This window comes from Sarcophilus harrisii, chromosome 6 (assembly GCF_902635505.1).
Source record: "Sarcophilus harrisii chromosome 6, mSarHar1.11, whole genome shotgun sequence".
Lineage (NCBI taxonomy): Eukaryota > Metazoa > Chordata > Mammalia > Dasyuromorphia > Dasyuridae > Sarcophilus > Sarcophilus harrisii.
This window is the reverse complement of record NC_045431.1, coordinates 1,441,433-1,466,904: the sequence shown is the minus strand read 5'-3', so window position 1 is coordinate 1,466,904 and position 25,472 is coordinate 1,441,433. Positions and strand designations below refer to the sequence as shown.

The 25,472-nt window shown below is 40.3% G+C and overlaps 1 protein-coding gene across 3 annotated transcripts in view; it reads left to right on the top strand.

Moving 5' to 3' along the window:
• The window catches only part of STK32B (serine/threonine kinase 32B), a 377,048-nt gene extending 352,423 nt beyond the window's left edge, over positions 1–24,625 (top strand). For 2 of the 3 annotated variants that reach the window (XM_031941567.1, XM_031941565.1), the window contains 6 exons: positions 293–396; positions 7,936–8,052; positions 10,416–10,541; positions 14,649–14,780; positions 15,585–15,649; positions 21,920–24,625. In XM_031941567.1, coding sequence (XP_031797427.1) covers positions 293–396; positions 7,936–8,052; positions 10,416–10,541; positions 14,649–14,780; positions 15,585–15,649; positions 21,920–22,058 — 683 coding nt within the window. In that variant the 3' untranslated portion in view covers positions 22,059–24,625. The remainder of the gene's footprint in view (positions 1–292; positions 397–7,935; positions 8,053–10,415; positions 10,542–14,648; positions 14,781–15,584; positions 15,650–21,919) is intronic. The other variant, XM_031941566.1, reaches the window with a different exon arrangement.
• The last annotated feature ends 847 nt before the right edge of the window (positions 24,626–25,472 follow it).

The window sequence follows — 25,472 nt, the reverse complement described above, 5'->3', positions numbered from 1 at the left end:
GCAGAGACTGGACTTACGATTTTCCTGGTAAGGGGAGCTTTATTGTGAGGAAACTCTTGCCAATTAGCATCTTTTTCTGCAACCTGAAGGCTTAATGAGTCTCCAAGTACACTAAGAGGTGGTGTGACCTTAAATCACAAAGCCAGCTTGTGCCAGAGGCAGGGCTTGAGCCCCAGGTCTCCCTGGATCGGAGCCTGTTCTCCCACCTCATACAAACTAGACCCCAAAGCACCTGCTGGGACTGTGTAAAGTGAATGAGATGCTTTATATCTCCTTTTTTTCTGATTGGCAGCTCCAGAAGTATTCCAGGTGTTTATGGATGGCGGCCCAGGGTACTCCTACCCTGTAGACTGGTGGTCCCTGGGAGTTACAGCTTATGAATTGTTGCGTGGTTGGGTAAGTAATACAAGCTGTTCCCTAGTGAATGGGAGCCAAGAGCTTAGAAGCATTTGGGCATAACCTGTAAAGTAAAAGTTTAATCCCAGCAATAATCCTTGTACAAATCAGTGCTTAATGATAAGTGTATGTTTTTTGTACATGCTCTGTACAAGTACATGTACATGTAGCTAAGTCAGAGAAGAGTCCTGAGTCCAAGTGCTGCCCTGTGCCTCTTACATAGAAAACCACTGGTATAGAGGAAGGAACACACAGCCCACAGCCAAGACGATGGAGGTTGTGATCTCACCTCAACTCCTTACTGGTTCTTCGAGCCTGGATCTCAGTCTCTCTGAAACTGTTTCCTCATCTGTGAATTAGGGCTCACAATCCATCTCACAGGGACCTTTTAAGGCTAAAAGATTACATGTGTAAAGTACTCAGCAAATGTGTTACACCGATGTGATCTGCTGTCAGAATTACTGCATGGCTGCTCTTTTATGTGACTCGGCCTTCTTCTCTATAAAATAATGATAATAATTCTTTTAATTGAAACTTGATGCCCTTTTATCTTTAAAATTGCCCTATCAGATTAATTGGTACTAATGGTATTATTATCCCCATTTTAAAGAAAGGGAAACTGAGGTTCACAAATGGTATTCCAGCCAATTGTTCATTGCAAAATAGCAATAAATTACCTATAAGGCCTTATTCTGATGCTATGGTTTTCAATCACAACTTCTTCATACATTTTTCAAAATGTACTTTGTGTGTGTGTGCGTTTTCCTTAATTTTTAAAACAAAAATAAATGTCTGTAAGTTGCCTAAATGCACAAATTAGGAAAGCAAGAATTTCCATCAGAGCTGTTAAGTCTGGCAGGCTTTGGGGGACTTTCTTAGTTGCACTGATCTGGACCCTAAGAAGTAATGTCATAGTCTCAGGGGTTAGGATGAGCCATGGGTCACAGTCACCCTCTGAACATGTGTTGTTGAGCCCAGCCATTACGGACAGAAATTTGTAGCACTACTTTCCAAAGCGTGACTGAAATTCTCAGGCAATAGAAAGAAGCTGCATTTTCAGTCATTCTATAATAACTATCCACTAATTCTCACAGAAAAAGATGAGCATTTCCTCAAATAAAGTGAAGGCTTTGGGGATCTGTGCTTTCTTTTTGAATTCTGTCAGGAGTTTTCTTCACAGGGAGTCTGTGAATTGACTTTTCCAATGGACTTGCACTTTCTGCAGCCTGGAAAATGTCACTGTGATGGAAATTGATTTCTTTTTCCCATTTTGGTCCAAATCTGCAATTTCTTTGGTGTAGGACATTAATTCATTCAACAACCATCTATCTAGCACCCATTTAGTATTGCCATGTCCTATGCTAAGCATGGAGGACCCAGAGATAAATAGGGAATGCCCTCTGTTCTCTGGGAGCTTTCATCCTCTTGGGAGTGGGGGGGGGGGCATATAACCTGAGAAGACGATTTTTAACAATCCATCTAAAGGAGAGAAATGGAGGAATAAGGAAATACAGGAAAACTCATGTAGTCACTCTAAGAGAAATATATATATATAGAAACTGAGGGGGAGGGAGCATGGCATTCTGTGTCAATTTAATGCAGCAAACATTTTATTAAACATTTATTGTAAATCAGCCCACAAAGTTCTGGCAGAGAAGAAAAATAACTAAATAATGCCTTTGCTCTCACCTCCTCTTCTACTTCATTTATTTATTAAACACCTTCCATGTACAAAGCACTTGGGCTTGGACTTGGAATCATGAAGAGTTAGTTGAAATCCAGCCTTAGATATTTACTTGTAGGTCAAGTCCCTTAACCCCTCTAAGTTTCTATTTCCCCTCTGTAAATACCTGTATAAAAAAAACAAAAAACAAAAAAAAAACTGCTTTGACCTCAGGGGTTTTTGTGAGAATCAAACTGGTAAATATGTGTGTGTGTGTGTGTGTGTGTGTGTGTGTGTGTATAAATATATTCACCTTTATATGTATGTGTATATATATACACATATGTGTATATATAAATAATACATATACATATATACGCTTTGCAAACTACAAAGTATTATATAAGTGCTAGCTTCTAGTGATAAATACATCATCACCATCAACATCATTATCAATTGCATATGGAAAAGTAATGAACCCAAAGGCTAGATTAGATCAGGACTTGGATTTTTGTTATGGTGGATGTTCCAGGACTGGCATCCCAGGGACAGAACAGATAGCAGGAGCATAGTGATCAACTTCAGATCAGAGCAGTTGCAGCAAAGAAGCACATTATTTGTCTGGCTTAGCCCATATCCCTAAAGTTTTGTTTCTTTTCAGCAGTCACCCCCCACTAACATGTTGCCAGGGGCCAGGCCCAATCCAAGGTGCCTGCCCTTGTTTCAACTGTGCAAGTAAAGAAGGGTTTGAGCCTCTAAAAGTTGGCATGGGGGGAGCTATTTTACATTTCTAAAAAAAATTATATAAAGTAGAACATTGTATGTTCAGAGTAAAGGTGACATTAGTGTTCAGAAGAGAGATAATTCCCTTTTAATTCAGGAAATGAGAGATACAGAAAGGTAGGAGGCTGATGGCTGAGGGAAGAATTTAGCAAATAGGACCTGGGAAGTGAAAGTTTCTTATACATATTAGACTGCTCATGGGACCAGTTTGTTCTGCTTTACACACAGGATACTTTCAAAAAATATTCATTGCTGTGAACATTACTGAATGCAACACATCGAGAATGGACAAATAATAATCTAAGAACCCGATTCTCCATGCTGTGGTCCTTAATAATATTATTACCTGCCTATGCTTAATAGCAAGCAAGCAACATTTCTCAGAAAAATATTCTAAAACTCAAACTTTTATTCCTTCAACATTATCAGCCCTGTACCAATTAGGATGATTTCATGGCATTTTACTGTATTCAAGAAATCTAGCAGTTCCTATGCAGAAACTGATTGTGAAGCCTAAGGCTGATGTTAAAGGTTACATATGAGAGGCAAAACTAGGAATTGTGTTTTAAATTATGTTCCATTTTTCCTAGAGGTTTCCCACACTTTAAATACAGATTTATAAACATTCAGAATGTTCTCACATTAAATGCTGATTATAAAGAAGGAAAAGAAGGAAACAAAGAAACTTTTAAAAGAAACCTTAAATATTTCCAATAAACAGTTCATTACCTCATCATATTTGATTAAATGCTTGGGTATTCAGCATCTTATTCCTGACTTTTTCTCCAAAAGGTGAGCACTGATATCTTGGAGATGAGAAACTGAGACTGAAGAGTAGGAGGGAATAGAACAGAGCAGAGGTAGTACCTTTCTCCATCACATACCTCTATGGTCTACCAGATTAGTCTTTCTAAAAACTGATTTTGATTATATCACTTTCCCATTCAAAAATTTTTTTTTTTTGTTGGTAGCATTTCCTATAGGTAAAGCTAAAGCTTCTTTCCCAGAATCAAATCATTTTAACTCAACAGAAAGTTATTAAGTGTCTACTACATTACAGGGTCTGTGGCCACAAGGATGAAACAATGATACACTGTGTTCTCCAGGAGGGAATAATCCACCCCAAGACCCAACATGTATATGAGTGGATACAAGGTAGAATGTAGTAAGGATGATAGAGTGATCCAGAGAATATTCTAAGAAATTTGAGAAAGTCTCAATGAAAGGCTCAGGGAAAACTTCACAAGGACATGGGCACGTGACTCAGCTTTTAAAGGATTGAACATAATTTGTAGGTAGAAACTAACTATGCACAACTTTAAACGCCTGATGGAAACATAAACAATTTTATAACATAGGCAACAGCGAGCTAAAGAAGATTATTTTATTAAAGTAATAAGGCAATCAGGAATGAGTATTTGGAAGATGACATTTCCAGTCATGTGAAGGATTGATTAAAGAAGAAAAATTCTACAGAACAGGAAAGCTGTAAGAGGCTCTTAAACCTAAGAACTCAGACCAGTACGATGGCCAAACAGAATTCCAGAGGATTGATGATGAAGTCTTTTCCCCACCTCCTAACAGATATGTGATGGTCCCAATTTATAGAATGAAAAAATGCCTCCCGACTCTAACCCTAACCCTAACCATTGATTAAAGAGGAGGAAAGAAATGTTTTTGTGCAAGACTTGGTGGGTGGATTGGCAACTTTATGCCCTGGAGCTGACCCAGCTTCTCAGAGTGATCTCCCACTCTCATGATATTTGAACCTTTTCCTGCCATTCCCAAAGTGCAGCATTTTAAGTGCCCCTTCAGTTTTCTCTCAGTGGTATTTCTTTTCAGTTCTTCTGTTGGTGTAGAGCAGCTTTGAGACTTGGAACACAAGAATCCTCAAAGAGCTTCGAATGCAGAAACCTCAGAGGGCAATGGAGAGGTGCAAAGTGGGAAGCACGCTGCAGTGTAAAGCAGATAGGAAACTTTGAGGAATGAATGTCAAGGACATTATCAGAAAAATGTGCAGCCTACAAATAAGATGGGTGAGGGATAAACTCCAATACTCTCCTTGTGATGTAAGGATAGAGTGAGGAAGACCTCCTATAATTAACTAGTGGGAGGATTTTGAAAAAGACTTGCCTAGCATGGCCAGCCATGGAATCATCCAATTAATCAACAAGCATTTAAGTAATATCTGTTTTCTGCCAGACACTGTCAGATGCTGAGGAAACAAGTGCAAAGAATGGAAGTCCCCACTCTCAAGAAGCTCATATTATAATAGGGTAGATAATACATATATTTGTCCATACAGAATAAATCAAAAATCAATAAGCATAAATATCCAGTCATTAAGAGGAAGTTACTTTGGGAGGGAGAACATTAGCAGCCAGGAGGGGAGGAGGGCTCTGGAAAGGCTTCGTATCTGAGATGCATCTTGAAGGGAAAGGGAGACCATATGATTGGAAAGCCAGGAGAGAGTTCATGCGAAATACAGGAGACATTGTCCTATAAAGGTGAGGAGCTGCAAGATGGGGCAGTCATATAAGGAAAGGAGAGAAACCTGGCTCGGCTGTTGCATTGCAGAGAGCCAGAGGGGAAGTCATTTCCAAGGATGGTAGAAAGTCCTATTGCCCCAGCATTCTTGAGGGGAGGAACATCCAGATTCATATGATCATAGCATGGAGGGTACATAAGGGTTGTGGAGTGCTTCACCTCATTTGATCCTCACAATAACCTCATGAGGAAAGTTCCATCATGTTGTCTCTTTCACAGAGGGAGAAACCGAAGCTTAGAGAGGCTGTGGCTTGTTCATGGGATCACTCGTGTGAACCAGATCTTTGGTGTCTGGTTTTTCAGATTCTGTGTTCCATAATCTATCCGTTACCATGCCATGTTCAGGTTTTTGATACTATAGTTTTGTTTTTTCGTTTGTTTATTTGTTTGTTTATTTTATTGACTAGGCTACAGTTTGGATATTTAGAGGGACATACAACTAAATCACAGTCCTTGTCCTCACAAGTCTTATAAATAACTTGGGGGAATATAGGGAATCTAGCATAAGACATGGCTAGAGGAGAGGTTGAGGAAGGAAAAGGAAACAAAAATGAGTCAGAGGGTTTGAGCTTGAGTGACTAAAATGGATGATGACAAATTAGTAGGAATAGGAATGTTCCGAGACTGAACAGATTTTGTCAGGGAAAAGGGAAGTTCAATTTGGGACATCATTGTTTTGTGTTATTTGTATTTGATTTGTCATATGTATAAAGTTTTGCTCCCAGATATGCAGTAAACTTTATAAGGAAAGTGACTGAGTCACCCTGTGCTCCCCCCCAGCATCTAACAATGCTTTGCAAAAAGTAGAGACAAACAATGCTGGAAATGAAGTGACTATGAAACACAACATGTTAGATCTGGGAAGAACTTTAGAACATGGAATTTCTGACCCAAGAGGAAAGTTTGAAGTCACCTGTTTTGGAACGATGAATTTACAGTAAGACTCAGGGTAGTGAAGGAAATGGCTGAAATCAGTCACTACCTACAGAGCTGGAGAGCAAAAACTTGAATCCAGGTCTTCTGGCTCCCACTCTAATCTTTTTATCTTCTCCACTGGCATCCTTAGACACTCAGTGTTTCTCAAGAATGTTTAATTTTGTAGTGCTCTATATCTGTCTGCCTATGTAGATGGCCTTTGTAGTGGGGTGGAGTAGAGACAGGGATACAGGCTGATACAAGGGGATATATGGCAGTTATTTCCATCATCTATCAGTGTGGATTCACAATCCTTCCACAACAAAGTCTTAGAGAAGCCTCTGGCGGTTATTTCCATCATCTATCAGTGTGGATTCACAATCCTTCCACAACATAAAGTCTTAGAGAAGCCTCTGGGGTCACCTTTTCCAGGATCATATAGACAGTATGTGCCAGAGAGTCTTTAATAGGTGCTGAACAAAAAGTTAATTATTAGGAACTTAGATGTGTTTTTAAATATTTAAAAATATTTTTAAAAGCTGAATTCTGACCAAATAGCTCCTAAACAGCAGTGACCCTCATTGTTGAATATTAACTTATTTGTTTGGAATTTGCTTTTCTTTCTAGCCTTCCTATTATTCTAGACTTCTCACATATTGATCTCATCTAAGACCTTGAAGGTCTATTTACTCAGGACTGTCCCTCACACATGACATTTCCTAGAACATTCATTATTTTCTCCCTAAACTCACACCTTTTCCTTTTATTTTACCATGGACAGGATCTTCCTCCTTCAATCCATCTCGCTGTCTGTGACTCTTCTTTCTCTTCCCCCATAGCCAATCAGTGACCAGGTCTTATGGCATCTGTCTTTGTATTATATCTTTCCTTAGGTCCTTTACATATCTTGGAGGTTCATCCCTAGTACAGGCCCTCACTATCCATCACCTATTGCACATTTACAACCCACTCCTAGGACACTTTCTCTTCTTGGCTCAGGCTTTTTAAATCTGCTGCTTCCTTCAGGACTCTCGGGTCCAACCCCACCCACTGTGAGAAGCCTGTTCCAGTTCCACCATTAGTTACCTGCCATTGACCCAATATTAAAATTGTGTAATTGTGTGTGTGTGTGTGTGTGTGTATGTGCAATTTGTTGCCTCTCTCATATGAATGTAAGCTCCTTGGAAGAAGATACTGTGATGATTTCTTTGGATCTTCAAAGCTAGTGCTAACACACAAGTGCTCACTAACTCTTGATTAATTGGTGGTTGATTAATTAGGTCCTCAGAAAGCAGAAACAGTCCATTTCTCACCCAAAGATGACGCTTTTTCTGCCTAGGATGATATGCCAGGGCTTAAACTCTATTGGCAGTCCTCAAGAACCTACAAACCATGAGGAGGAATCAGAGAAGCAGCTAAGGGAGGGAATGATAACTGACGCACTCATCTAGGGTTAGAAGTGCTACAAAACACTTTGCTCAGTGCTCCATTGTGGTCCTAGACAAGGAGAACGTGCTCACTTTATAAATGAGAGATGAAAACATTTTCCCATTGTTGCAAGGCTCATTTGAGGGAGAGGGGAATTTAGGTGAAAGATCATATTCTCAGTTTTTTCCCCTTTGTCTTTGCAGAGACCTTACGAAATCCATTCGGCAACTCCAATCGATGAGATCCTCAACATGTTCAAAGTAGAACGGGTTCACTACTCCTCCACATGGTGTAAAGGAATGGTGGCATTACTGAAAAAGGTAATGGAGGGGAGGCTCAGAGGGACCCAGGGCCAGGGCAGTCTTTGTAAGCCCAAAGTGACAGGATCCCTGAGATGATCCAGAAGGGAGCCCTGGACTAGACCCACAGTCTGTCAGTGAGCATTTATTAGGTACCAAGAATTGTGCTAAGTTCTGAGAATATAGCCCTTCTGGTCCCCATTCCCAGGATCCCCATTCTCAAGGAACACATATCAACAAAAGAGGCTATATGGAAACTTATGTACAAAGAAGCTATAGATAGGATAAAGGGGGGAGCCCAAGTATTGAAGGGGATCACAAAAGACTGCTCAGAGAAAGTGGCATTTTAGATGGAATTTGAAGTCAGGCAAGCTGGACTAGTGACTGGCAATAAAGAACTAAAACTTTATCATATATTTATATGATATTATACATAATAGATTTGGAGTTTCATGTACAATCAACTTTTTTTTTCCTATTCTGTTAAGGAAATGTTTGTTTAATTTTTAAATTCAAAAAATTAAGACTTTTTACTAAAGACACAATTCTTCTGTAAATTTCAAAGGCATGGGGAATACAAAATCTTTTTAAAAAATTTACCTAAAAAAAAGAAAGGAATTCCTGGGGAAATTTCAGGGAGCAAAACAAAACAAAACCAAACAATGATTCCTTCATTCCTTTATTTTTGAGCTCTTTTGCATATAAGAACCTATTTTCTTACGTTAGCCAAAGTGAGCCATACTAGTCTACTTTTATGTAGAATTTTACAGTTACATAGCACTTTCTCCATTAATGACTGAATAAAGTTGGTAATTACAGCTATTATTATACTCATTTTTCTCATTAATATGCATACTTATACAACTGCTAATGTGTGGAGTACATACTATGCCAGGAACTTGGGAAAATACAAAGTTTAGATAAAACATGGTAGTTGTTACCATGGTACATGTCTTGATGGAACTTATAGTTTATCAGGAAAATATAATTTCTCATCTTTATGAATTCTGTGGAGGGAAATTATAAAGGGCTGGAGGAAAGGAAAGTTTCATAAAGAAAGTGTCATCTAAGATGAGGGTAAAGAAGGAGTAAGAATTTGGCAAAGACTTTGATTTAGAAAAAACAAGATCACCCAGTGCATTCTGGGCCATCAGGAATCATGTTGGCTTTTTTCTTGTAACTTGGCTTTGATGACTGGAGAGTGAGGCTGACTTGTGCAGCTCTGCCTCACTGAAATACAGTTTATGTCTAAGTGAAGACGTCACTCTTAGGATGTCACTGGTCCTCTTTGAGAACAAAGGATAAACAACAAGACTTTAGCAGGCAAAGAATAAGAATGTGTAGCAGGCCTGGGAAACGACACTTACCTTGACAGAAGTGGGACAGAAGAAGAGAAGAGACTAGATTACATGAAGGGGTCTAGCATAAAATAAGGCTGGAGAAAGGCAGGGTAATAGTGGGTCATAGAAGCCTTTGAATTCTAGGCAAAGGAGTATGAATTTTATTTGGTAGATAATGGAGAAAATGGAAGAGTTTTGGTTTGTCTGTTTTTTATTTTGTTTTGTTTAGCAAAGAAAGGTTAGACAGTCCATGTGACTTCCTCACAGTCACAGAGTTCTTATGGATAGTCAGGATCTTCGAATCCCAGCTCATTGTTCTCCCTTGCATATTATACCAGCTATTGGCGAGAGGATGTTGTTTTAGATACCTAATATTTTTGAAAACGTATAGTAGATAATCTGTCCATAAGTTCTATTTTAGCTCTGTGGTATTTTTAATGTTTTTTTTCTAAATTCTGGGAGATCTTAGAATATAGAGCTAAAAGAGATTATAACCCTTGAATTGTACACATGAGATGAGACTGAGATCAGAAGTCTTTCAAGATCAGGGTGCAAACACCGCTTTGTTTGTTTCTTTGTTTTTTGACTCAGTTCTGGTTTGCTCATGAAATGAAATATCCACATTTGTCCCATATATATCTTGTTTCTATATAGTCTTCTGTATGTTGTCTCCCAAAATTACACCATGAGTTCTTTGAGGCCAGGGATCATCTTTTGTTTTTCTTTGTATTCCCTGCACTTAAAACAGTGATTGGCACATAGTAGGTGCTTATTGACTGACTGATTTGCTTTATAACTTGATGAATTTCTCTCCTCTGGGTTATAGTTCCTTATTCTGCTAATTGGGGCTGATGTTATTTCCTGTTGAGTTAAGATGAATTTCTGAGAGCATGTGGGCTACCTCATAGAGAAGAATCTTAATTAATGAGAGCTATAATATACTGATCACTCTTTCCCCTTAAATTTTGGAATTATCATCAGACTTTGACCTGGCAAACACATGAAGTGAGAGAAATGCTTTCTTTTCCCTTTTTGAATTCACAGCTTCTCACAAAAGACCCCGAAAGCCGTCTTTCCAGCCTTGTAGATATTCAAAGCTCTCCATATTTAGCCGACATGAATTGGGATGCTGTGCTGGAGAAGGCAATGACACCAGGCTTTATACCAAATGTGAGTTGATGTTCCACTGCATCCCTCATCCTATATATCCTTTTCATTGCTCATTCTCTCTTCAATTTTCTAGACTATTGGAATTGTAATATCCCACAGTTCAATAGCACCTCAGAGGTCAGAGATACTAATTCAATCAGCATTTGAAAAAGTATAGCTGCTTCTATAGCACCATGGAAAGGAATCATCCAGAAACTGCCTGGAGACTTCTGGTAATGGGAAACTCATTACATCTAAGGCAGATGATTCTACTTTGAGATAATTCCAATTATTAGGAAGTTCTTATAGGGATATGAAATATGCATTTCCACCTGTTGTTCTCTTGCCACCATTCAGAACTTATGAGATTAAATCTGATGTCTCTTACCCTTGATGAACTTTTAAATATTTAAAGATTGTGATTGAATTAAGCAGACATTTATTGAGCACCTACAATGTTCCCAACAAGGGAAAAAGCAAAACCATGGGTGGAAACTGATTTTGGAGTCAGGAATATTTGGGTTCAAATTCTGCCTTTGATAAAGACCATGTGACTTTAGGCAAGTTCAGTGCCTCCAAGCAACTCTTTGAGACTTTAAATTGAAGAATAATAATTGATCCATCCTGCTAGAGGGAATTTTTTCTATATGAATTCCAGGAAAAGAAAAACAAAAGAGAAGAAAAGAAAAGAGTAGGGGAGAGGAAATGAAAGAAAGGAAAGGGGGAAAAGGAAGAAGAGGAAAAAACAAAGGGAAAGGGGGAAAGAAAGAGGGAATGGAGGAAGAGGAAGAGGGAAAGAAAGGGGAAAATGAAAAAATGATAAATGGAAAAAGAAAAAAGAGAGAAAGCCTAGAGGAAAGATTGAAAAGTATAATGTTCTCTGGTTTGGTTTTCTTGGGGTATCTGGGAGCAGCCTTCTTTTCAGTTCAGTAATCACCACAAGAACAGCCAGGTGTTAAAGTCCAAAGCCTTTATTATCTCCTTCCTGGGGCTGGGCAGCTTTCAGATGGACCTTGGTCTCAGTGGGGGAAATGTAGGAGGCCAGGCCAGTCACCAGGAGCCTGACTGAAGGTGAAATGAATTTCTATCTCCTTGGCTCTGAGAGCTTCTAGTGCGCTTGTCCTCTGTGGTTCTCAGTCCCTGCTTATATGCTCCACAGTGAGCATAAACCAATCATCATATCATTAGGAAACCATTATTTGTAAGATTAAATCAATCCTACCCAACCATGCTAAACTACATAATCATTGTTTCATCAATTCCACTTAGTATTTTGTAGGCATCCTTGTTTCAAGTTCAGAGTTCTGGCCCATAACAGAAAAGGAAAATGAAGGAAGAAAGAAAGGGGTAAAGCAGAAAAGGGAAAAGAGAAAAGAGAAGAATAGGAAAATGGGAAAGGAGAAAGAAAAAGAAGGGTAAAGGGAAAGAGAAAAAGACAAAGGCAAACAAGGCAAGAAAAGAAAAATAAGTAAAAGGTATTCTGCAAAGGGAGATGCAAAGACAGGGTAATCTTTTCTAGACTAAGTATTGCTACTTCTTTGCAGATCTTTGTAACCTGGTTTCAAATGCTCTCACCATCCATTTACTTTCTCTGGTCCTGTTCCAGCTTGTCAGTGCCTTTCCTATAATCTGGCATCTTAAAATGAAAGCAATAATCCAAATAGGATCTGTCCAAGGTAGGGTTCAGCAGGATTTTGATACCTCTACTAATTTTGAATATGGTGTGGCTCCATTGATATAGGCTAACCTTTCATGAACTTTGGGATTCTCCCATTCCACTCTTGACGCATATTGAGAGTGCAACCAATTGACAAATGTCGAACTCATTTAGCATTTAACTGCCATTTAAAGCCATTTGGACCTGATTGGCCAGGATGGGTGGAGAGCTTCATTTCACTTTGTTTTCTGTCTCTTGTGAACACAAATGAAGGCATTTTCAATGAAGGCAGTTCTTTCAAAGCCACTGAGAAATTTAGTCTGCAAATGAGAATTTGGCCAGTAACAGTTATATATTTTTTTTATCATTCTTATCACACACTGCTAGAAATGGAATGGACCTTAGGTCTTTGGTACACATCAAAACTTTTTGGAACCTTAGAACAAAGCAGAGAATGGTACAATGGCAAGATGGCAAATTTGGATTCAGCAGAACTACTTAATTTGAATCTCAGCCCTGCTATTTAGCTGTGTGACCTTGGGCAAATAATTAACTTCACTGAGTCTTAGCTCTTTATGCATAAAATGGGGAGATTGGATTTAGATGGTTTCAATCTGAAAGAAACCATATTGAAATAGGAAAGGACATCAGAACAGCAACAAAATAAGTAAGACCCAGAGTGAACCTTAGAATGTAAAAGATTAGAGCTTAAAAAGGAACTTGAGAAACTAAATGGATTGTTAGATAGGGAAGGATCTTTAGATATCATCTATTAATGAATCCCTTGCTTTAGAGATGAATGAACTAACCTTCAGAGAGGTGACAGTGACTTACACAGTCTCCCAGGGAAGAAAGATAAAAATTAAATGGTTAGGTTACATATCGTTTCCTAAATAGGAATGCTTTATATTTTCAAGATGATATTCTTTTTCCTGAAGCTTTTGTTTTCAAAACAGTCATTCCATGAATAGCTAGTTTTTTCTGTAACGAAAATTGATTTGGCAACAGACAATTGCTCTGCAAGTCTCTGGAATCATCCTAGAAAGGACCTTAGATTTGTACTTCAACCCATTTTACAGAGAAAGAAACTAAGGTACAGAGATGTTTCCTTTCCAGTTCATTTTATACATGAGGAAACTGAGGCAAACATGGTCACACAGGTAGTAAGTGTCTGAGGCTGGATGAAGGTGAGTGTTCTTGACTCCAGTCTTAGTGATCTTTCCACTGCACTACCTAATAGCCCCTTTAAAAATGTAGAATTTAAATTCCCTGGTCTAGTTAGGGATATGATTTAAACCCAAGTCTTTTAATTCCAAATCATATATATTTTCTATTGTATTACCAAGGAGGAAAGGATATTAAAGGGCCAAGGAAGGAAAGAAAAATGACTTAGTTGGAGAGAAAGTTAATGAGCCAAAAGATAAATTTAGAGGAATTGAACTTGTCCTGAGGATGGTGGTGGGAGTGGGGTGACAGTGAGAAGATCAGTCTAGGGTTAGACAAAATTCAAATCTTGCCTCTGACACTTCTCTTTCTGAGCAAGTCACTCAGTCCTTGACAACATCAATATTTCTTATCGGTGACTTGCTCAGGGTCACAGCTATCAAGTATCAGGTGTCTGAGGATGGAGTTTAACTCAAGTCTTTCTAATTTCAGGCTGGTGCTCCATCCACTGAATTCCAATTTGAGCTCAGATCTTCCTGCCTCCAGGTCCAAAAGCTCTACCTCTAGTATCACCTACTTACTGAGGGATCACGCTTGTTCTGTTTGGCCCTAAGAATAAATCCAATTTCCCCCCAATTTAAAGAAAAACTTCCTAATAGTTTATCTTGTCCAGAAGTGGAAAAGATTGCCTCAGGAGATCATGGGAGTCTCTTCATTGGGGGAACCTTCACTGGAGAGCCCAATGTCTTAGTAGGTAGTGAATTAAAAATGATTCCTATTCAGGCTGGCCTGGGAGGTTCCTTCCAGCTCCAAGATTTGGGGATCCTGGGCTTCCAAGGGTGGAGCTCTTTCCATGACAGTCCAATGCAGGGACCTTGGCTGTGTCTCTGTTGACTGAAGCAGCTCCACCTGGGCCTCCTTCCCAGTCCATTTCACTCCCTTCTGGCACTGAAGTCATGGGGAGTTCTGTTCTCAGTGAAGCCCCTTAATCACCAAAGAATAAATCCAGTTGTTCTAAGGGTCCTGAGTTGGCCCAATGCTCACTCAATCTTGGATGGGCTTTGCCAGTGGATACCAGTGGAGTAAAGGTGTCCCAGAGGTGATGACTTCTTCCTCAGCTTTTGAGTGTGAAAGCTGGATGAGGGTTTTCATTCTCTAGTTAGCTTTTTCTGGAGGGTCCATTTGGCAATTTTCCAGGACACCGTAGAAAGTTCTCGGAATCCTCTCCAGGAGCACCATTGCTCATTGAAACTCAAGATTTAAGGCTTTTAAGAACATTTTATATTTGTTTTATGCTTTGGCAACAGAAAGGGAGGCTGAATTGTGACCCAACTTTTGAACTAGAAGAAATGATTCTAGAATCTAAACCCCTTCATAAAAAGAAGAAGAGGCTCGCCAAAAACAGATCCAAAGATGGAGGAAAAGACAGCTGTGTCTTGGTAGGTGCTGGGTTCTGGGGGATGGAGGAGGGTAGGGTTCCCTTTATTCCTTCTTCAGATAAGGGTCCAAGACTAAGAGGGCCTTGATGAGAACAAAGTTGGTTGTTTTGGTCAATTTATGAGGATGTGTCTAGACCAGTTATATGCCAAACCATTTGCCAGAATTGTCTGTCAATGGCAGGCCAGTATTAGAAGAGGATGCTCTGTGGTCTGTTTCCTCAGTTTTTACTACATGAAGGAGTAGCATCAGACCATTCACAAACTATTTCACTTGACCATTGATGAATTGCAATGTAGAAGCATAAGAGGACATTCATAATCAACAAGAAGAGGTCAATCCCCCCCCCCCAAAAAAAAACAGTTTTCATGCAACAACATTGGAATCATTTTTGCCATTGAGGCAAATGTATTGTCTTCATTTCTAAGGAGCCCTGATGAATCCTGACTGTTACTCTGTGTCGCACAGGGCTGACCATAGATTTGGATGTCATTAATGCAAAATAATTTGGACCAAATGGCAAGAGATCACAATCACCAGCAGTAGAATTTGCCTGTATTCTCTAATTATTTGAAATGAGCATAGAGTCAACAAAAAAAGAGGTCAAAGGTCCCATAGGTCCTCAGAACCAATTTGGAGAAAAATCATCTTTAAAATCTCAAACTCTCGCCCAGTTCCTTCATTCATTCCCTTGAAACTGTCTCTTATTGGAGTCAATGATGAATTCTCTCTTCACCATGGGTTCCTGTTTTTGTCTCCATGATTGTTTTTTTTTTCCCCATTTGTGATCAACATCTTCCTGAAAGAGTGGACACCTACAGCAGTGTTTAGAAACGGTGAGGAAGGAATTTATCATCTTCAACAGAGAAAAGTAAGTATATTCTGGAGGTGTCTGTTCTACTTCACATTATTAGAGGCTGTCAATAATAACCAAAGTTATTCCCACTGTGGGTGGGGAGGGCAGGTGGCAAAAGTTGGGAGAAAGGAGAAGGGAAGATTTGTGTTCATACTGCAAATATTTCATGCTGGTGGTGTTAGGAAAGGGCTAAGGAAAAAGAGCAAGCTGGTAGAGAGGAAGGAAGAAGTAGGCAGCCAGTCACTAATTTCTTCCCAGGTCCATAGCACCTTTGGCAGCTCCATTCTGGGTTTCCTGAAAAGTGGCCCAGTCTTAGTTCTTCCTTAAACTCATTATTTGACTTTAAATTAAGTTGCTTCATTTTAATCCACCAAGCATTTATTGCGTGGCTACAAGGCATTGGACATGCAGAGAGAAGATTGCATGATCTGCCACAGTTTCCTCTTCTATGAAATGAGATAGTTCACTAGGATTTTATGAGTCAAAGAGTCCAAGTGTTTATGATAAGGAGTCTTCAGATGTTCAGACGGGAGACGAACAGGTCCAAAGCAAGAGAAATCATTGATAATGAGCATGATAGTTCCATAACTAATTGCAGGATTCTAAATGCTTTTCTTTTCTTTTCTTTTTCTTTTTTTTTTTGATCCTTTATTTTATTTTATTTATTTTTTAAATAACTTTTTATTGATAGAACCCATGCCAGGGTAATTCTAAATGCTTTTTGTACAAACAACACTATGAGATATGTAAACTCATTTCATGCCTGGGAAAACTGAGGCTCAGAGAATTTAAATGACGTCCCCTAAGTCTCATATTTGCTAAGTAGGAGAGAATGGATAGGAGCCCAGACTTTCTCTAACCAAACTCTATGTGATTTCAGACACCCATTACTGTTCTCAGATGCAAACTAGGTTGGAAAATAAGGCTTAATATCAAAGAAGGGATGAAATGCATAAGCCCAAAAGCATTTCATTTGAAATAGGTCTCTTTGCCAAGCATAGGCCACTGGGTGGCCCAGTAGATGGACTGCTGGACCTGAAGTCAGGAAAATCTGGTTTTAAATGTTTCCTTGCACATTCATCAGTTATGTGACCCTATTTACTCATTTATAGAATGAGCTGGAGAAGGAAATGGCAAACTAGCACATTGGCCAAGAAAAGCCCAAATGGAGTCACAGAGTCACACATAAGTGACTTGCCTACATGGCCTGATGTGCCACACCTCTTGGTGTTTCTTGATCTTGGGGCAGGGGTTTGTTGACCTTACCTCTTACCAGCTTCAGACAGGGTTGTTATATTTTCAGTGTTAACATTTATACCTCAGAAATCAGCCACTCTGCAAGTCATGATTTGGGTGTTTTGTTGATTATCCAGACTTAAGAGCGTGATAATAAATTCAGATTAAACTGAAGTGTGTATACCTTTTCCCCCTTGTTACTACTGGGAATAATCCCTGCCCTTCCCACATGGGCAAAATGAGGAAATCCAGGCTTAAAAATATGCCTTCTAAGAGAGGCAAAAAGAAGAATGGGATTTTCCACACTTCTCCCAGTTTCCCATTGCTATCCTGGTTCATGGGGTATGTGTTTTAGTTGAGTGTCTGGAAATTTGAAATAAGTACCTCCTGACTGAAATACATTAGCCTCAAGGACAAAGTTGCACTAATTAGCAGACCTATAATCTGAACTCATCACCCACCCCTGGTAACTGAGCCAACATATTTCCCTGCACCATTAGGTCTCTCTTTTAAATTTGTTCATTGAAAAGAAACACTTAAAAAGGTTTCTGGGCTTATTGTGTTCTGCTAAATACCCACCTTAACCCCTCCTGGTAGACTGCTCTTAAAGGAGAGCTCAGATTGTTTTCTTGCAAGGTATTTCTTAAATTGTTTGGAAAAGGGGCATTTTTTCAGGAACCAATTATTGATGGTAAGTTGGTATCAAAAAAAAAAAAAAAAGCCCTGAACTAGGAACTGCAGTACAAAGTTTTTCATTCTGGTTCCAATATTCTTTTGTTATAACAATATGAGGGACCACTTCAATTCAGTAACCACTTATTGGACTCTGTACAAAGTCCTTACTAAATGCTAGTATCGACGATTAAATAAACAAAAGTCAGCATGGTTTCTTCCTTAGGGGAAATAACTTACAATATAGGAGGGAGGAGATGGTGAAACATATACATAATTAAATAGAATGTAACAAGAGGCAACAGGGGAACTCTGGATAAAATCATATTAGAAATATGAGGAGGAATTCCTGGGCTGTCCCCCTATTCCTGGAACATTCTCCCTTCTTATCTCCTACTCTGGATTTCTTCGTTTCTGCTAACTTTCAATCTTCTGCAAGTTCTTCCCAGACCTCCTTAAGCTTAGTGCTCTCCCTGTGAGATTATTTCCAATTTGTCCTTTGTTTTCTCATTTGTATGTAGCTGTTTGCATGTCTGCTGAGTACCCTGTAGAGCTCTCTATATTTTCCCTGTCCTGTTCCAGTGTGTGTTATGTGGCCCTGAATCCTATCTTTTGGGGGCCTGCTAGGTGATGACCAAATCTGACAAAGATAAGAAGATAACGATAACTCATGTTGTTTGTCTCAGATGAGAGTGGCTTTCATCATCGCTGTCACTTAAAGAAAGAACTGATTTCTGGCCCCAACCATCTCACTGTAGGAAGTTAGTTTAATCATAGCAGCCTTTTGGTACCCTTCTAATCCTGTCAGGGAGAGAGCAGCTCCTTCTGCTCACAGCATCGATCCTGGTGGATGTTGTGTATGATAATGTGGAGCAGGCAAAGGCTTGATCAGGACTGTTCTTTTATCAAGGAAAATGGACATATCTCAAAAGCAACAAGACAGTGATCAGAGAAAAACAATAACACTGAAAAGTTCTGGTTGGAATCAGAACATTATTCTTTTAAAAATGGGTTTCTACTTCACTTGAATTAGAACCAGAAAATTTAAACAGAGAAATCCTATCCCATTTATATATTTTTTCTTATATCTTAGTTATATTCTTCTTGATCCCTGAAGTATGGGGTCTCAATGGCATAAACTTCACTCATTTAATTCAGGGAAAATCCTTATAATTGTTCAAAGAATTAAATTTAACAATTAAATGCGACAAACTTTTGTTTAAAAAATAAGGATTGAATAAAAATTGAAAGTTTACATTTTCAAATTTTGATGTTTAAAGTGCCACACTTTTTAGATTATCCCTCGATTTTCACTCCCAGGTTTGTAGATTGAATTGACAAGAAGGATTTGGATTGCAAGAATGACTATGAGTCTGTAATCCTTATAGTACAGATCATGAGCCCCCACCAACATACTTTTGTTAATAACTATCCCAAATAGAAATATTTAGCTTTTAGCAATGGATGGCAGAAAAAGGTTTACAAAGATGACAGGAAAAAAAGAGCAACTTTAAATGGCCTTGTCCATAAATTTGTGGCTGACACACACAAATACACGCAGTGTCCATGGGAAGAATGACTTTATCATGAGCTACCCAGGCATTCACATGTGGCAAAAGTGATCCACAACTCAGGGTCTAGGAGTCCTTTCTCTCTTATAGGGCGTATCTCAGACTTGGCTCTCAGCATTGGATCCTCTAAATAGCTCTCTATCTACTAGTCTTCCTTAAAAATGCTTCCTCTCTCAAATGATTACCTTCTTGGGTCTGTGTCTGTCTTGAGTGTATGCCTCTGTTTCCTAATGGATTCAGGAACTCCTCAGGTCTAGTAGTTCTCATTTCAAAAATACAAAGATGTGGAAAATGGTAGAAGAAGGAAATGTCCTTTTTTCTTCAGGGTTCTTTTCCACAGATAGCTCGTGGCATTCAATCTTTCCCACTCTTGAATTCTGAATAGGGATATCAAGTCTCTCTCCTCTCCCCTGCTCAACTCTTTCTCAGAATTCTGGTCACAAAGTTGTTTTCAAATAATTCAAAAATGTAGTCTAGTAAAATTAAGTTCCTCTGCTATATCTGAGATAACCATCAATGGGCATTCATGGGATTCAATCAAAGGTTCTAGGAGACACCAATACTCTCTCATTTGTCTTTAAATTATAGCTAACTATGGTGTCAGCTTGATAAGTAAGCGCTCAGAGCCAACAAAAATGGCTTTATATCTTTGTCTTGCTTTATCAATTTCTATATGAGTAAAAAGCTTTTTCATTCCTTAGGAACAAAGAACCCATATGAACTAAACTGGAAGTTACAAATTGGGATTGCCTCCTTTATTTAAGAAGGAATAAGATATAACAGAACATTGGATTTGAGGTCAGAGGCCCTGGACTCTTTGGATCCCATTCCAAAGTCATTTCTCTTGCTCTAGACCTTTGTTTCCTTTTGTATAAAATAGGAAGATGGACTTGGATCTTTTTTTAAGGTCTCATATGCACTAAATAATGTACTTTTTAATGTTCCTGTATATGGCATCTCAGACAAGTCATTTATCCTGATATTTCTCCCTTTACCAATCTGCTCAACAGGAAAACACGATGTGTCTCCAGTAAGTCAGCATTTGCTTGTTCATTTTGATAAATAGCAGTCAGAGGAAAGGGAATTAACAAAAGACCCCCACGCCATAAAGAGACCTGAAATGAAGTGGGGTCTAATCACCAATGGGAAGTGTTTGTTGTCTGAGAAAAAGCCGGGTAGGGGAGAGAAGATCCCTCAAGGAAGTCATGCTGGAGAGTTCTCAGGGCTCAAAGCGGAGTGGAAAAGGGTTGAGACATTATAGTTCCTAGAGGCTTTTGGGTGGGAAGTGGGAATCCCTCCCCCGCCCCTTCCTTCCTCCCTTCCTCCCTCCCTTCCTCCCTTCCTCCCTCCCTTCCTCCCTCCCTCCCTTCCTCCCTTCTCCCTTCTTTCCTTCCTCCCTCCCTTCCCTTCCTCCCTCTCTTTCTTTCTTCCTCCCTTTCCCTCTCCTTCCTCTCTCCTACTTTTTCCCTCTTTTTCTCTCCTTCTCCCCTCCTTCCTTCCCTCTTTCTCTCTCTCTTCCTCTCTCTCTCTTTTTAATATTGATGTTATACTCCTGGCTCTGCACATTTCACTCTGCTTCAACTCATATAAGTCTTTTCAGTTTTCTCTGAACCCACCATTCTTCAGTTTTTATACTCAGTATTTCCTTACACATCAGCAGAGGCGGCAGGATGCTTAGAAAGTCCTGAGCTAGGTCTGGAGTTTGCAGCTTCCGTTCAAGGCTGACTCTGTGGTTTCTGGCGGTTGGGGGAATCTCCAGATTCAGTGCCCAGAACTACTAGTGGTAGTCACTGGTATGTCAGGCAGCTTTGGGCTTCAGAAGCCTTCTCATTGGCTCGTTGTTGGGCACCTCCGTTGTCCTGCTCATCTTTGATCCTAACTTATAATAAGTCATTATAATGCAGCCCAAACTAGGATCATGCACTGTTACTACTTAAGAGGAGCCTGATTTGGGAGTGAATTGGCAGATAATGTAGCGATTTGGGAGATGATTTGGTGGTCCAACCCCTTTTCTTTAACAAATGAGGTAACCAAGGTTCCAGGAGGAAAACGGGGTTGTCAAAAATATCCTAGAAGCAGGAAGTGGCAGACTCAACATATGAGTCAGTTTGTGCCTTCTTTTAATAAGGGAAAGAGCATATAAATAATTTTGTATGCAAATTATATCTGCAAAAGAAAAGGAAGAAGAGGTTGGGGTGGACCAGAGGGTGATTTAATAAATATCCCCTTCTCGGCTCCTGCAGGACCCTTCTGAGTCTGCAGTCATAAGTATCATTTGAAAGAATAGTTCCCAGGTATACAATTTGTTTCTTAAAAGTATGACTTTATACACTGAGAAATGTGTAGAGTTTTGTCGGGTCAGGGGCATCGAGCTTCACATAAATGAAAGAAGCTTTAGGTATCATCAGCCAGATTATCTGAGCCTAGAAGGGGCGCGGGGGAGGGGGACACTCAGCCAGGATCCTAATTAATGAATATCTCACCTGACGGCTTTACTTGAGCTGTAAAGAATGGCATTTTATTATAAAATGGAGATCAAAGACCTTGATACCTGAGCTTGAATCCCATTTTTATCACTTAGATAGATCCTGAAAAAAAAAAGGGGGGGACCCCTTTCCCTGGTCCTCAGTTTACTTATTTGTAAATCAAGGAAATTAAGTGAACTGACTTGTACAGTTTTCTTCCATTCTATGACTGTAATAGCCCTTCATGAAGTACTCAGTCCCCTCCATCCTACTCCTCATCCTGAGCACTCCCATATTCTCGGAAACAAATTCCATGTCTTCTGTATTGTGATTGGTTCCAGGTTGAGAAGGCAACAGGACACAAGTGGGCAGCTCTCCGTTGGCGAGAACCGCGTGACCCCCCCAACTCACGGGAAGCTCCAGGATGGGCGAAACAACAACATCCTGAGCCAGGCCTGCACGCGGGGCTGCAGCTGCTAGGCTCCCGTGGCCGGCCCTGACCACGTCCGCGTCTCCGATCCCTTCTGTGCATGTGATGGTATCTCCTTGTGGCCCTTCCCTCACAACCCAATGGAAAGAGAGCCCAGGACTAGCCCTGGGGACACTCAGTCTAGCCCCACACCCACCGTGGGCTCTCTGTGTGAGACCCTGAGCAAAGTCATTCCCTTCGCTTCCCTCTGACTTTGGGCCTCACGACCTCTCTCAGCCTCCACTTTCTCCACCATAAAGGAAGGATTGAACAAGTGGTTTTGGGATGTCCATTCCAGCTCCAAACTCTACAATAACTTTTCCAGGCCTTCATTACCTCATCTGTCCAGTGGGAATCACAATCCCAGCCCTGCTACCTCACAGTCTGCTGTGAAGGTCAGACTTTGTGACAGATGGGAAGACCCTTCTCCAAAGTACAACTCACTCTTTAAAGCCGAAAAAACACTGGCCCAAGAACCAGGAGGACAATGGTTCTGGTCCCAGCCATTCTACAAACCCCTCTAACCCCCTTCTCTCTGGGCCTTAATTTCCATGTTTGTGGGGGGGGGGTAACAAGATGAGATTAAATTACATACGGACCCTTCTAGCACCACCATTTTAGGTTCTGTGTTGTAATGTCCCTCTACTTTTACCATTCTAGATTCTATTCTAAAGTTTCTTCTTGTGCTGACATACTAGGTTCTAAGGTCCCTTTCAAGCTCTGATATTCTATGTTCTAAGACCCCCTCTAGCTCAAATGTCTTGTGTTCTAAGTCCCCTTCCAGCTTGTTAGATCTCTTTCAGCTCTATCCTTCTTTTAAAACCAGTGCCAAATGGCCCATCCGATTCATAATTCAGTTCATCCCCAGCAATTCCATCCCTGCCTAAACCTTGTGTGCTTTGGGAAAATAAAGGCCCTTCTCTGCCAACCAAATCGATGCTTTCTGGTGACTCCTGGGAGAGAACTGCATTCAGAATGTGGAAACCCAAGCTGAGACTTTGCAGTTCACGTTCCCTGAGCCAGACTGTGAGGTTCAGTCTCTCCACAAGGGCCCCCTTCCCTCCATGAGGGCCCCCTCCCCTCCACAAGGGCCCCCTCCCCTTCGGCTCCCTGAGATTCATGTGCCAACCCGCTTTGGAGAACACGGTGTCCTTGTGATGTTTGTGGAAGCTGGGACTTTGTGCGATGGCTAAATGTGACTAGAGCATCCTCTGCCCCTTGTGTCAGTGTGTCTGTATGCAGTGTCTGTGCCTGCAGTGCACTCTGTAGCCAACGCTTAATCCTGGTGAGCAACAACTACATGAAACCTAATCGTGCAAGGTGAATGTAAACTGACTCATTTGTTCTCCTTGCCCCTGATGCCTTCCTGGGAAATGAATAAAAGGAAACGGATCCTGATGCTTGTAGGATGCCAAGGGCCCTTGGGCCTAGCTACGGGTGAAGAAGTGGCCGACAGCAGACAATTCATCTACATGATGGCTGCCCCCAGATCCCCCTCTCAAGAAGCGTCCAGCGTGGTGGGAGTGTGGGGGCTGGCAGGGGAGGGGAAGGAAAAGCAGAAAAGGTAGAAAGGACACGTGCAAGGTGGTAGGAAAAAGGAGAGAGCATCAGGTCCCAAGGTCTGAAATCCAATCAAGGTTTCCAGGGGAATTCGAGGAAAAGGCCACTACTTTTAGATGTAGGGAGTCAGAGAACTCTTCATAGGAATGGCCCTGATCTCTGTAATTTAAAAAAAAAAAAAAAAAAGCTCATTTAGAAGGTTTCACTCACCTGTCCATAAACCAAGAAATCTTTGGTGTGTTGGGGAAGCAGCTGACACTTGGGGGAAACATTTCTCTTTCTTTCTCTAGGTATCCCCGCAATCAGGAAATGAGATAGGAGCCTGGCATTTTTTTTTCTCTTTCACACTTGCTCCCCATACATCTGGATAAGTGCATGGCTGTGACTGTGAATTGTGTGTTTAGTTTGTATAGCTTTTCGTCTGGAAGCCAAATCCCATTTTCACCTTTTTTACCATGTCATTTAGGTCTTTGAGACATAACGATAGCCCATCTTCTCTTTTTAAGAGAATATTTTTACTGTATTGTATTGTTTTGTAACTTTTTTTTATAAGAAAAATATTTTTTTTCTTTAGAGTTGGGTCTATTTTTAAATTGTGTTGCTTACTTATTCAAAAGTCCTTTTGCATCCCTTCACAATAATCTGCATTCTTACGGTCAGTTCAACAAGTCTACACGGGCCCTGGCAGGACTGCAGATGATTCATTCTGTTGGTTTATTCATCATATAGCGGGCAAACCCTGGGGTCAGGATTTTTTTTTTTTAAATCTGCTCAAGTCCATATCCATCCTTCAGAATAAACTCTCTCTTGCTCATCCCTTCTTACAACCGTAGGTGTTTTTATTTATTTTGTTTTCATGGGAGTGTTGGGTGAGTGAAATAACTCCATTTTCAAAGACATCCAAGGGAAATCTACAAGCCAGTAGGAAAAAGGGTATGTTTTACCATGAAAGTGTCTGCCTGTGGAGTGGTGGAAAGCACAGGAGACAAGGGTCAGAAAACTGATATTCCACCTGAGATCTGTCACTTTACATCTCAGGGCTTCAGGTATCTCATCCAAACGGTGAGGGGACTGGAGATTACAATCTCCAGCTGCCTTTCCAACTTTGACCTCTATATGTTCTACGTTCCAATATCCCTTCTAGCTCGAAAGTTTTATGTTCTCCATTCTATGGTTCCCCCTAATTCTAATGTTCTATGTTAGAAATTCCTTCCTTGCTTCCCATCCAAAGTTTTCCTCTAATGTAACTAAATTTAGGCAGAGTCAGAACCCTGTGAAGGATTTTAGATTGGATTAAATATATTCTTGGTGCCCTCCCTCTCTTTAGTTCCTCTCCCAGTGCCTGGTGCCCTACCTCCCCTGCTTAGCCAGTCACCCAAATCCTTCAAGCTCTCCTCTGCTTTCTCAGTATTCCTCACTCACTCCCTTTTTTCTGTAATGCCCTCCTTTCCCAGGGCCCTACGTATCAAACCCTCTCCTTGTACAGATAATTTTTTGGATCCATGGTTCTTATATTTATTCCTATTTTTTTTTCCTTCCTTCTCTTATACCTTCATCAAAACTCCCACTGTCTCAATATGGTTGATCTCCTATAGCAAAGTAATCTCAACCCACAAATCCACATGAAAGTTTGAATGATTAAGACCAAACTAAGAGATAGCCAATAAGTGGATAGCAGAAGAGGATACTAGATTAAAATGGTAGGCTGAAGAGGATGGCCCATCAGCATTCGTTTATTCATTGTTTACTCCAGGCCAGACAATGTGCTATTGAGCATTGAGGATACAAAAAAAGAAGAAAAACCTTCCTCTAAGCAAGGAGGGCACACCGTAACAGGGAAGACATATCGAAGAGTCAGAGAAAAA